The sequence below is a fragment of the Liolophura sinensis genome, chromosome 6 (assembly GCF_032854445.1).
Source record: "Liolophura sinensis isolate JHLJ2023 chromosome 6, CUHK_Ljap_v2, whole genome shotgun sequence".
In the NCBI taxonomy this organism is placed as follows: Eukaryota; Metazoa; Mollusca; class Polyplacophora; order Chitonida; family Chitonidae; genus Liolophura; species Liolophura sinensis.
In genome coordinates, this window is record NC_088300.1 from 2230574 (window position 1) to 2243922 (window position 13349).

The window sequence follows — 13349 nt, forward strand, 5'->3', positions numbered from 1 at the left end:
GCCACCATATTCCTTACATCTTATGTCCGTGTACATGCTAGTCTCATGAACATTGTCCCTATAAAGCACAGGATATGCCACCGTATTCCTTACATCTTACGTCCATGTACATGCTAGTCTCATGAACATTGTCCCTATAAAGCACAGGATATGCCACCGTATTCCTTACATCTTACGTCCGTATACATGCTAGTCTCATGAACATTGTCCCTATAAAGCACAGGATATGCCACCGTATTCCTTACATCTTAGGTCCGTGTACATGCTAGTCTCATGAACATTGTCCCTATAAAGCACAGGATATGCCACTGTATTCCTTACATCTTATGTCCGTGTACATGCTAGTCTCATGAACATTGTCTCTTTAAGCACAGGGTATGCCACTTGCATGCGTTATGTTTTGGGGTCAAATACATTGTTATAAGAAGGAGAAGATTTTAGGTAATTCCCTGTCAAAAGCCCATGGTATATTTATCATCAGTCTTCTAGGCAGTGAAGAGGGGAGCAGGGTTCAAGCAGTGATATCGTGGTAAGTGGCATGAACCGAGGCATGTTGTTTGGAATGTGTATGGTGATGTTTGCTGACTTTTTTTGTTTTTTTTTTCTTTGTTGAACCTGTTGCACATTGATGTTGTGAAAATTGGTGCACGTTTATTTTTCCTGCTGCAGTATTGTGACCATGGTTGCATATTGTTCATTTTCAGGAATACAGCATGCCACTTCGGTTGGATATAAAACTGCATCTTGTTATTGTTGTTCTTTCAATGAAATATATTTAGGCATGTTGTTGTCAAAATTTTAACTTGTTTTGTTACAGTTTCAAATCTTGAATCACTAAAAGCGTTTATCTTTTGTCAGTATTAGAGGGCTAATCATTTGGACCATCTTGGCCAGTGAGCACTTGATGGTTTTGTCCAGGTTTACCCTGGCTTTTCTGCTCCCTGATTAAGCATCTGAAGAGAAGCTGTACAAACCACTAGTCATGTCAATTGTATCCATCTACTTCCTCTCATCATTGTTCCTTGAGCGTTGTTAGATAGTTTTATTGTTTCCAGTATCTCAGTAATTCCGTGTCCATGGATAGTTTAGAGCGCCGTGGAGATTACAGCTTAAGTACCATGAGCACCACTCACTGGTAGATTGATTAGTCCTGGCAGAAAATCTTCACTGATAAGTACTTGGAAGGATTCTGAGGCTGTCAAGTCTCCTAGTGTGTGTCCAGCTTTCACTGGCTTCCCACTAGCTACAATGTACACCATTGCATGTCTACAGAACCGTCCATCTCTGACACGTAATCATGATATACTTACATGTGGTCTGATATAAGGTTACCACCTATGTGGGCCCGGTTTTATGAAACTTCTTAAGGAAAAAGTGTTTTGCTTAAGCAATATAATTCTATATTTATGAAGTGTTTGACCTAAATTTTATCGGGAAACACCCTGTTTTTTGACATACATGTAGGAAAACACTAGCGACTCTGAAGCAGTCTACTGATCTCATGAAGTTTTGTGAAACGAGGCCCCGTTCATGTGAGAACAAGAAGTTTTAATATACATATATGAAGTAGATGTGACCACAATGTTGTACAAAGCAAACATCTTTTTTTCTGGATTTCAAACTAATATACAGACATTTAAGGAAGAAATTTGAGATAGCCTGCATAGGTCATTGTTAATTCAGCTTTTATGTTCATATTTAAGATCTATTATTGCTATGCTGCCGCGAGTCTCTAGAAAGAAAATACTGCATGCACTAAGGTGTAACAACAGGCAATGTATTGAATGGGGGAAACTGCCCATACATTGTATAGTCTGACCCATCACCACCACCCACAATCTGGAAAAAAAACTGGTCAAGATTATCTCGTGTATTTATGTTTATAACAAGGATTACTGTGAAATCAATCTCTCTTGTTCCTTAAAAAGGTACCCTAATGAAATAGCTGGTATGTGATAAAGGTTATTCTAATGCCATCAGAGCAGACTAACATGCAGAATTGTCCCTGCAAACTCTTGCTACAAGTCATGCATACGGAAGCCCATTCATTTATTAACAACCTTCTTCAAATCAGCAGCTTTCCTGATAGGCCACTTGCGCTATCCATGTGCATCTATGTTGTAACATCTGTGACACATTGCATTGTTTCACTTCATGTCTCACACATGGCCAGAGAGCAACTTGTGATAACAGTGCGATCCTCTAAGCTTATTTGGCTTTGTGTTTGAAACTTTTGGAATCCTACATTTCAATAGAAAACATTGGTCATGTAGTTTGTTGTGTTATTATAATCCTTCAGGTGTTGAAGCGGCATGCTTGCAAACTACATGTATATTAGTAAAATTTCAGAGCTTTTAAACGAAGTTTTGTCATTCTACGCTGAAAAATGCTCAAAAACTTTGGATAACTATGTATTACCTGAACATAGGGAAGGTTACAAATGTGTAAATAATACTGTGTGTTAGTTGATCTGATCAGTGGTGCTGAATTTGTTATATCTCAAGAATTTTGGTGTATGGAACCTCCTGTTTCCCAATCAGTTATGCCATGCATGTATATAATGAAAATACAGACTCTGGGACTTGGCCCTGTTGCATTTATCAAAGTTTTTTGGTGTTGTACTGCAAATAATATGTATGCTGTAAAGATAGAATTTTTTGTTTGTTTTACCAGGATTTATGTTATTACACATCTCGGCTGTCAGAACATTTTCTTAAGTGTCTTTTGTTAACAAATGTCACACACTTGTGATTACTTCCTTGTGCAAAGCTTTCATGTCCGTGTGGCCTCACAAGTGAATGTGTGGACGCCCAGTGTCTGATGGGATTCCGCTGTTCTATATGCACTCGCTTTTATTCACGTTTTTTTTTGTAATTTCGTGTTTCATGGGAAGGGGAATGGTGCTTGCTTTAATGAAAAGACCTGTTTTCATTTCGAATGTGTTGTTCTGTTTCAAACTAAAAATAAACTTTGAATAACTAAGCTGTTTGTTATTGCATATATAATAATGTTTTATTTTAATTATCTTCGATCACTCTGCAGTAGTGTCAAGATTTTTTGCATGGCAGGCCAACATTCTCTGGTGACAAAGTTCTTCTCTAATGGATACAGAGAGAGTACTTGTGTTTGCCTGTGTTTACATAAGACGTTTAACTGTATTTATTGAGCATCCTTAGCTGGCTGTGAAGGTGTAAAATGTGAAACAATTGCTATTAATTCTGTGGTATAAATGTATTGTAGTGATAACTTTGCACTTTGTGGTTTTGTATTGTAGCGGTAACTTTGTATTGTATTGTACATAATGGTAACCATATACAGTGTGGTATTGTGCATACAGTGGTAATCTTGCAGACAGGTGATGTAGTGGTAGCCGTGTACACTGTGAATGAAATGTAGTCTTATTATTTGCAGAGTCTGAGATGTCTGTGTTTGAGAGTGCCAGTAACCTCGCTGCGGAGACTTTCATCCGAACAGCACGTCGCTTGTCGCTCAAGGGACGACGGACTTCATCAACCAAGGGAACACATCCCATCTCACCACCCGAGAGCCCAAAAGGAGCAAAAAAATAATATCAGGCTTCTTATTTTTATAATGTAACAGTAATGATATATGAAGTCAGTGTCGAAGGTCACAGGTTTAAGTATAGTCACGCATCGACACACACAAATGTGGGTGATTTGTGAGCAAATTGTGCAGTTGATTGCATAAACCCGAGGGTTGTTTCAAGTGCTTTAATTAATTTGTGTTGTATTAGGTATAATTTAACAGTGTAGTAAAACAGTGTATTTTCATGTACCCTCTGTAAATTGTTTGTGTACTTTATGGTTTTGCAGCTAGGTTGATTCCTGTAGGTCGTGGTGTTGTCCTCGTACCACTGTGTCTACTTTAATGTACCTGTCTGCTTTCTACATGGGTTTGTATAGGAACTTAACATAGTACATTCAAACTCGGTGTAACATTAGCCGTTGTGACATGTCTGGTCAAAATTCAGCATATTCAGGTTTCTATCAACATTGTCGGGGAAAACGCTCACTGTTATTCATTTGGTAAAGATGGCAAGTACAGTTGCATTATACTGCAAAATGTAATATATCGTAATTAACTTTTACAAAATGTCATCTATTGTAATTGAAAATGTTACATTCTCTGGCAAACATTCTAAAGACACATTAACATTGATACTTCTGATGGATAGTACAGTGTTTGGTATGTGCTTTCAGCAAGTACTTGTGTAATGAATTCGGGTAGCATTGTTTCATAAAAGGTGTACTAGTTAGAAGCAATTTCTAACTTCTGAATGTGTGTGGATTATTTGAAGCAGTTGTATTGTGACAGGTTGAATTGTATTGTATCAACACCCAGTGTCAGTCAAATGTCCAGAGGTGTGTTGGTGTACACTGTTTGGTTTTACATGGTTACAAAAGGAGTGCTGAAGGGGAAATGGCCATGCTTTTGTAACTTTATATTTTGAGTAATACTTTTAAGCTATGATGTTGCTTGAGTTTGCTTACCTTTGTATATAAATATAGTATAAAATAGCACGTCCCGGTATCATGGAGCGATCTTAGACTTAAGTCAAACTTTTAATCATTAAATTTGGTATGTTCCTTTCCGTTATTTCAGCTCAAATTTGTTGTGCAATAACTTACCCAAAATTAACGTTGCCAAGCAATATTTTGACCTTGTTACATTAGAAATAACAATTTTAAAGTTATTTGACATTTTGACTTCAGTCTAAGATCGCTTCGTGATTTCGGGGCCAGCAGACTATTCAAGCTTCCTATGTTGAACATTAGACTAGAGCCATCAAGATAAAGTGTTCCACAATTGTTTAAGTATTTTCTGACTGCAATGCAGTGCTTTCTTTCGCTTTTTAAGCTACATGTGTGTACCAGTGAACAAAATGCTTTACTAGAGGATTATTTTATCACGAAACTTGGTTGTTCAGTTTTAGTTTAATCACTGTTTTAGCTATAATGTTCTGCCACTCTTGTAATGTTGCATGTGTTCAACACAATAATATTTAACTTGAAGGAAACTTTTGTTTAACAAATTACTTTCATATTATCTTAAACTTACATGTATTCTTCTTGAAATAGATGTATGTATGTGTTTTTCTTGTGTCTGATACTGCAGATTTCTAGATTTACCTGGATGCTTCATGGGGACTTTATAACTGTTAATACAGCGCCAAGAACGATGCCAGTAAAGACTTTCTTATGGTAACACCAAACTGAGTTGCGTCTTCTGTTAGTTTGTTCAGTCTAATGTGAACCTAAGCCTCAGACATATTTTGTGCAGACTGGCTGGCTTGGGCATTTGTAGATATCGTCTTGATCTGGACTGATATTAGCTCGTGTGATGAAGTCCAGTTCTTTGGGGTCTGAATGCATTGTAGTTACCTTTTCAAAGTAGTTACAGGTAACTATTTTGCAAAAATGCAATAATTGAAAAAGAAAACAAATGTGTAAATCCACAGAATACGATTGTCCTTGATTAATAGTGTTTTCCGGTTTCACTCATTAGTGTTCAAGCACTCAGACCAACTCCATATAGTTGTTGTTTTCTAAATGCTGTTCTAAAGCAAGTCAGTAAGAATAAACTTAATGATAATATTCTTGAATTCACAGAATATCGCTCCTCGATGTGTGGTGATCAGCTTCTGTAGATAGAAGCACTCTCGTTGTGCATGATCCCACAGCTGGTGAGGTCTTGCATGGCCCACAAGCCTTTCCTACACCTGTGCAAATGTTTTTAGTAAAAGGAACAGCTCTGAAAATAAAAACGACCTTGGAAATACAGACATTTGTGGAAATGCAATAACGAAGTTTTAAACTGACACGTGTGTAGAGGGCAGCTTATACAACAACGAAACTTGTCAACCTTAATTTATCGTGCTGTTCTGGAAGCTTCAATAATGAAAGTCTTCTAATTCGGTGTCCCGTCTTGACTGGACCAGTGCAGAACTAATATCGTGTTGGCTGGGCATCTTAGAATTTATGGACGTTTGTCAGCTCCCGGAGGACATTTCTCACCATCTTTAGTGAAGGGATGTGATCAGCCCCGTCCCAACCGTCGGCACAACCACCTGGAGTGCTTCAGGTGACGGGACACCGCTTTCGTAACATATACCTGTCCACACTGATGGACCACTCGCCCACGCCTTAAGCTCAGCGTACAGACGTGGTCTTATTAATCCTAGGTTTCTATGAATCCCAAGAGACCAATATGCGTCTCGTCACGCAAATAAAACTTCATACACATTTACCAGCCACGAGAGGCTAGAAAAATAATTCCCCTCATTACCGTGAACTTGTCTCAGCCTTGACACCACATCCATCACCGCCCTCGGGCTAACCCCGGGCCGTCCACGGATTCACCGCTCGGTCAATGGTGTTCATTTACCTGTATAAATATAGTTTATGGACACGTCCGAGACGTCGGCTGTCAGCGCCCAAATGGCAACGTGGCCAAGTAAGCGTGTCACTGCAGGCACATGGTCTTAATGCTTTGCGTAATCGTACGTGGTTTTTGAATGTGCGTTAGACCTAGTTGGATTCGTTCCTTTCAAGGAATCAGAGAAAATATCAACTGCCAGTTACATGATAGATTCCATGCATGAAGAACTGGAGAGCTTTGTGAAAGGAAGAGGGCACGAATTGTGCTGAGGGAGGGAGCAGATTGTGGCATTAGAAATAGAGGTCTGTCACGCGCCGATAGGGAATGTGACGATTGGTGCGAAGACACGTGATTTTTCCTGATTTGTCAGGAATTCCACATACACAGAGATGACTTAGATTTCTACTGGCAACCAAAACCTTAAATAGCTGAACCAAGGGAAGTTTCCAGCGCCTCGTTTCACAAAACTTTTTAAGTTCAGTAAATTGCTGAAGTAGGTAATATTCCGTTTAAGTCCAATATAGAGTGTTTTCCGAAAAAAGTTAAGTAAAACACTGCACAAAACGTGAGCAAGTTAAAAAAATTGCTTAAGTATGGCAAGGAGGTTGCTTATGTAAAATACCACTACCAAAGATGGCGTCTGCCAGGCGAAATATAGGCGGATGCTTGATTAAATTTGTCCAGAAAATGGTTTACGTCATAGACAAAACCGGTTAGAATAATGCACACCTCACCAGGTACAAGCATGGTACCGATTTTTGCCCAAGACGACCTTGTTTTTTTGTCAAGTCGCTTCGTTTACTTCGAGAGAAGCAAATCGGGTGCACTCCCTGTGGTACTCCAAATCTGTATGTCTCAGATTTATGACCAAGGGCAGCTTTCTAATAACCTTTCTAAAAATGTAAAAATCTTTTAATTTTCAACTGCCAAAAAGTAAATAGTTAATAAAATTATGAAAAAACGAAAATGGTAAATGGAGGTAATTCAATATAGAGTGAGCCCCTTGATTTAATGTCACATACTGAATAATTTATTCACAATTCATTTATTCCAAAAATGTAACTTTGCTTGTCATAACTATTGCAATGTCATCTTTGTACATTATTTCGTTTAAGTCCAATATAGAGTGTTTCCCGAAAAAAGTTAAGTAAAACACTGCACAAAACAACAGTAAAATGTTGTCTTACTGAAGCATTCAGGTCTTCCACATCGTTAGTGTTCAGGTAGGCCTAAATGTTGTCTTATTGAAGCATTCAGGTCTTCCACATGATTTGTGTTCAGGTAGGCCTAAATGTTGTCTTATTGAAGCATTCAGGTCTTCCCCATCGTTAGTGTTCAGGTAGGCCTAAATGTTGTCTTATTGAAGCATTCAGGTCTTCCACATGGTTTGTGTTCAGGTAGGCCTAAATGTTGTCTTATTCAAGCATTCAGGTCTTCCACATCGTTAGTGTTCAGGTAGGCCTAAATGTTGTCTTATTGAAGCATTCAGGTCTTCCTCATTGTTAATGTTCGGGTGGGCCTAAATGTTGTCTTATTGAAGCATTCAGGTCTTCCACATCGTTAATGTTCAGGTAGGCCTAAATGTTGTCTTACTGGAGCATTTAGTTCTTCCACATCGTTAATGCTCAGGTGGGCCTAAATGTTGTCTTATTGAAGCATTCAGTTCTTCCACATCGTTAATGTTCAGGTAGGCCTAAATGTTGTCTTACTGAAGCAGTATGCATACTCATTTCAGTCTCAACTGTAAATAGTTTCTAAAATTGTGAAGCTTCAAAATAACTTTTCAAATGAAATTGATTTACGGTTGAAAAACAGTCTTTTAAAATATCACAATTCTATGTCTTTTTTGCATTTCAGATGATTTGTGACCATCAAATGATGATAACAAACAAGCCTGCCCAATGGCCCGACAGTGTCCAAGATAGCCATGTTTGTACTGTCAACTGTACAGAGACTCACTTCAAGATATTTTGGCGTGGTAGTCAGTTAATTGGTGAGCTTAAGCTGTTAACCATAAGCTGCACATATATATGTAGGTTGAAGTTTTATTGGGGGTCTAAGTTGAAGTATTGAATGTATTTTCAGATTGTTCCTATTAAAACTGCTGACCCCGTACAGAAAACTCACCATACAGGAACTCCACCATGAGCGACACAAAAATGCTGAAACAAGGACCAGGGTGCAAGATGACCAGGCGTTTGGGGTGCCGAAGCGAAGGTTTTCTTGCCTTTATGCACATGGCACTAAACTAAGTGTTCAAACTTGTTTGTTCTGTTCAGCTATGGGCAGAGGAGATATTTTACCCCAGGATATAATGTCCCCCAACCTCTGTTCTTCCTGTGGAGAACGGAATTAAAAAACAGTGAGATAGCGGCCACAGTTTTGGGGTGAAAATTTAACATTTAATAAATTATCTGTACTATATAACAGTTAATAAGCAAAACATATGATATGATTACTTTGTAACATTCATAAACAAAATGGTTATCATGTTACCACTGCTTGAACCCATATATCAGTTATCAGTACACCTGTTTAATATGTAAATGTCTACACATATATATTTGAAATAAAGGCTTTACTTGTGATGTCACTGGAAACAAGTGTGGGGAATGGGAGTATCAAACAATAGGATCCAAATATTCTATAACAAACAAAGTGTGTAAGTAGAAATCTGCTTATTTTTACTGTGTTTGACTTAAAATTTCCTCCATGATGAGGTTACTCAATTTGTCTGAGTTCTGTGGAGCTTAGGAAAGTGTTCATATGGTATCCCACTGACAAAATTTAAGTTTCAACAGAAAAGGTAATATTTTAGAACATTTATTTGCCTCTAAAAATATACATACTTAGGAAAATTTTTAGGGCAAATAAAGTAATTCATGCAATTTTCTGACACCAGTTTACATGTCCAATGCTTATTCAAAAGTGTAAATATTAACTTCAGTCCAGGGGCTGTGAAATGGGTCGATTGCTTTTCTTCTATGTTTATTTTCTTGTAACTAATGACCAACTGTCTTCTAGTACAATTCATTGGTCTTTCCCACCCACAAAGGGCCTATCAGTTATTCTGTCTGTAAAAGGGGACCCAGCCCCACCTCATGACATCACTTTAAAGAGAATGCAATGCACCAGAACGTCATATTATGATATATTGTCAGACTGTAGACATTTTCCCGAAATTTGTTGCATCCAAGTCGTTACCATTTCTATTTGTTCGGTTAGTGTGAGCATGAAAATCTTCATTATTTGTTCCGCTGCCATATGTGACAACAGATCAAGCCTTAATTCCAATAACTCACTCACTGACATATCAAGGCAACATATCGTAATACAATAAATGCCCTTATATTAGAACTGTTTCTCATCAGTACAAATATGGCAAGAATACATAAAATATATCTACAATATGTCAACCCTTTTTTCAGTCTTCTCAGGATTATATCCAAATGTTCATCACATATAGCAAACGTAATTAACAGTCCATTCTACCATTTAACAGATAACTTCTTCAACGGACCATGAAAAATTTTCTATAATAAGTTTGTTGGCATTCACGCAGTTAGGAAGATCAACTGTTTTGCAGTAATCCATGTGGTCAAGCAGTGTTAGTGCCGTAATCCCTACTTTTCCAAGAGAGGGAGTACTGGGAAAGCCAATTGCAGTGCACTTTTTTTAACATACTCAACACTTCACTATGTTGGGTCATCAGCAATACACATGGAAAGTGTGAAGTGGACTGAGTAAAGGTGGTTGAGAACATCGAATGCATACATGTGCATACATCTATAGGTCTACATAAACGTACCGTTACAGAGATTCTTGTAGTTACATATAGGACTACGACTTGTCATAATATTCCAGAATAAATTTATTATTTCAGCTCTTCATCAAGAGGAATGTATCTGAATGACACTCACAGGTCTACATTTATCTGTTACACCTCAACCTACTGGCTTAATCCCAATAACTCACTCACTGACAACTTCACGTTTTCATTTTGTTTTGATAGCAGGGGTTGCACTATGTTTTCATTCTATGGGAGCTTGCCTAATACGACTGGTAATTTTGTTGTTTTTTTTTTTTTTTTTTGTTTTTGTTTTTTATTTTGACCTGTCGAAACATTTCTGTATGTATGCGAACCACTGTCGTTTTGGGATCAAAACATGACACGCTTACATGTTATGCTAAATCCAAATGTAGGCCTACATTAGAAGACAAAAGTTTATTATTTGTGCTTTATTTATTGGCAGTATATAGTATAAATCTAAAGTGTTTTTGAACAGTCATTCTTGTAACCGTCGTAATTCCTTGCATTAGCCTCTGTCCTGAGAAATCAATGATACATGTAGGGGGCCTACACGTTGGAAACTGTACCCTCGACAACACTTTAACATAGCACAAATAACTTACGATCGGTGTAGAATTAAAACCATACATTTGGGGCGATATTAGGATGATTTAATGCAGTACAGTTGCAGAACTACAGTAGCAAATTACTACATGTTCAAGGTAAACACTAAAGAATGTCACAAATACAAATATCATTGTAGTCATTCTCCACGACCGCGGATAGTGATGAATAAGCCTTTGCTGTAAGCTTTACTTTCTGAACACTAACATGTAGTGGAGAGCGTCGCACACATACATTTACTTTGGAGATCTAGTTTCGATTTTGACAGGACTGTTTGCTTTAAATCTCGCATGTGCGCTGTAACTTTCAGAAATGTAGGCGTACACACAAATCGTCACGCGTATTCAGTACGCTCTGCTTTAGATTTAGAAGCGCATCATCTAAATTTTAAGCGCATTTACGCCTGCACGCCCCTTATCTTCAGCACTGGGGTCAAGGTCCAATGGCATACCCGCCACCATGCCGTCACCATTTTGGTGACTAACAAAGCGCTCGATTGCCGTAACGTAGGCCTAAATATTATTAGCAGCTGTTAAATACATGAATGTAGGCTGCCTTACATGGTATAAATCGTTTCGCTACATACGCTATCACAGGCAATCAAGCTACTAAATGGTATGTGACATTTACCATCACCATCCTCAGAATAGTGCAAGCGCATTCGATAACCTTTCGTGATACGAAACCAAACGAATAATAAATGAAGGCACGACTCCAAACATAATAAAAAATTTTATTCAGCGCATAATCATAACGTATAAATCCTAACAAAAAAATGAAGAAATATCACGAAAGGAAGCTAATATCTGATCATAACGCACGGTCTATTTCGTTAAGCGAAAGGATTAATTTGACAGTGATGTGTTGATTGCTGTGAAGAAAAGAGACAAAGATAGTCAAATACAGATATGCACAGTTTTTGACAAATGCCCCATCAGGATACCCACCCAGAAGTGATATTTTCTTTGCACAATGGGGAACTCCAAGAAAATGTAATTGGGTTATATTGCACGAACCCTGTCGAAAATATAAAACAAATTATACCAGGCCAAGTACTTTACGAAAACTTCTATTGAGCCTGGACGTAAGTGCTCGTAAAATTAGAAAGTCGTTGACTTGAGGTAGCCAAGTTATTGATCACTACTCTTCGCCTCTTCACCGTCACCATCAATATGTTCCCATCTTCAGTTGTTTCATCGCTTGACGTTCAGCATGAAGGGGGAAGTGCAACGACTGGTTGACCCATATCAGTATAATGGCTCGGGCGGGGCCGCTTACTTGCCTTCGGTAAGGCGTCTTAGTGGAGCAGCGCTAGATAAAAGGGCGGTGGAAATCCGTCCTTCACAAAGAGGCACATTACATGCACCCTAAGGATTCCTTCGTCGTCATGTAACTGAAAAATTGTTAAGTACGACGTTAAACCCAAAGCACTCACTTGTTTCACTCGCTTTTCAACCAACCCGCCCTTCCACCTACCCACCTTCCACAACTGTTTAAAAATACGCGTCTTTATTACCTCCACGCAATAAAGAGTTTCACGCGACCGCTTACATCACTGAAAACAAGTTTGCTCAGCTAAGCAAATTGCTCTTCTTGCTTAAGTCCGTTCGAAAAACAGACTCAGCTGAGCAAAACACTTTTACTTACGCAATAAAACTTAAGAAGCTTTGTAAAACCGTCCCACGGATAAATGCCCTTACACTAACTCCTAAACAAACAAACAAACAAAAAATTCTATAGGCCTAGTTACGGAATGATACAAGTTGAACAGTGAAGATCTCAAGGATCCGTTTTCTTTTTTTTTGTCTTTAATGTGATGTGTTGAAAACAGGCGATATTCGTATGGAAAACACATGCTGTATTCATGTATAAAACATTATAATTCTATAGTCGATATTCGTGTGGGAAACATGGGCGATATTCATGTGGAAAACACGGGCGATATTCGTGTGGAAAACATGGGCGATATTCGTGTGGAAAACGTGGACGATATTGGTAAGGCATGCTATATTCATGTATGAAACATACATCTTCAGGCCTCGAAAATATGAGCGATATTCGTGTAGAAAACAGCATACGGAGAGGACATTCGTTAAGAAAACATAACTGAGATTCCCACCACAAAATCCAAAGAAAACATACAAAATACTATCCTAATGGAATTCTAAATGAGCGTTGTAATCGTTTGTACACGCACAATAGGGAAGCCTATAGCGAAGCATCAGTATGGATACAGTTGTAATCGTTTGTACGGGCACAATAAGGAGGCCTATAGGGAAGCATCAGTCTGGGTACAATTGTAATAGGAAGGCCTATTGGGAAGCATCAGTCCGGGTAAACTTGTAATCGTTTGTACACGCACAATAGGTAAGCCTTTAAGGAAGCATCAGTCTGGATACAATTGTAATCGTTTCTACACGCACAATACGGAAGCTTATAGGGAAGCATCAGTCTGGGTAGAGCTGTAATCCTTTTTACACGCACAATAGGGAGGCCTATAGGGAAGAATCAGTCTGGGTACAGTGGTAATAAGGAG

General features: G+C 38.3%; 1 protein-coding gene across 1 annotated transcript in view; it reads left to right on the forward strand.

Annotated features, from left to right (window-relative positions):
* Nucleotides 1–5230, forward strand: part of LOC135469385 (ral GTPase-activating protein subunit alpha-1-like) — a 90081-nt gene extending 84851 nt beyond the window's left edge. Inside the window, 1 exon segment of the mRNA XM_064748020.1 lies at nt 3412–5230. Coding sequence (XP_064604090.1) covers nt 3412–3569 — 158 coding nt within the window. The 3' untranslated portion in view covers nt 3570–5230.
* Nucleotides 5231–13349: the final 8119 nt, after the last annotated feature.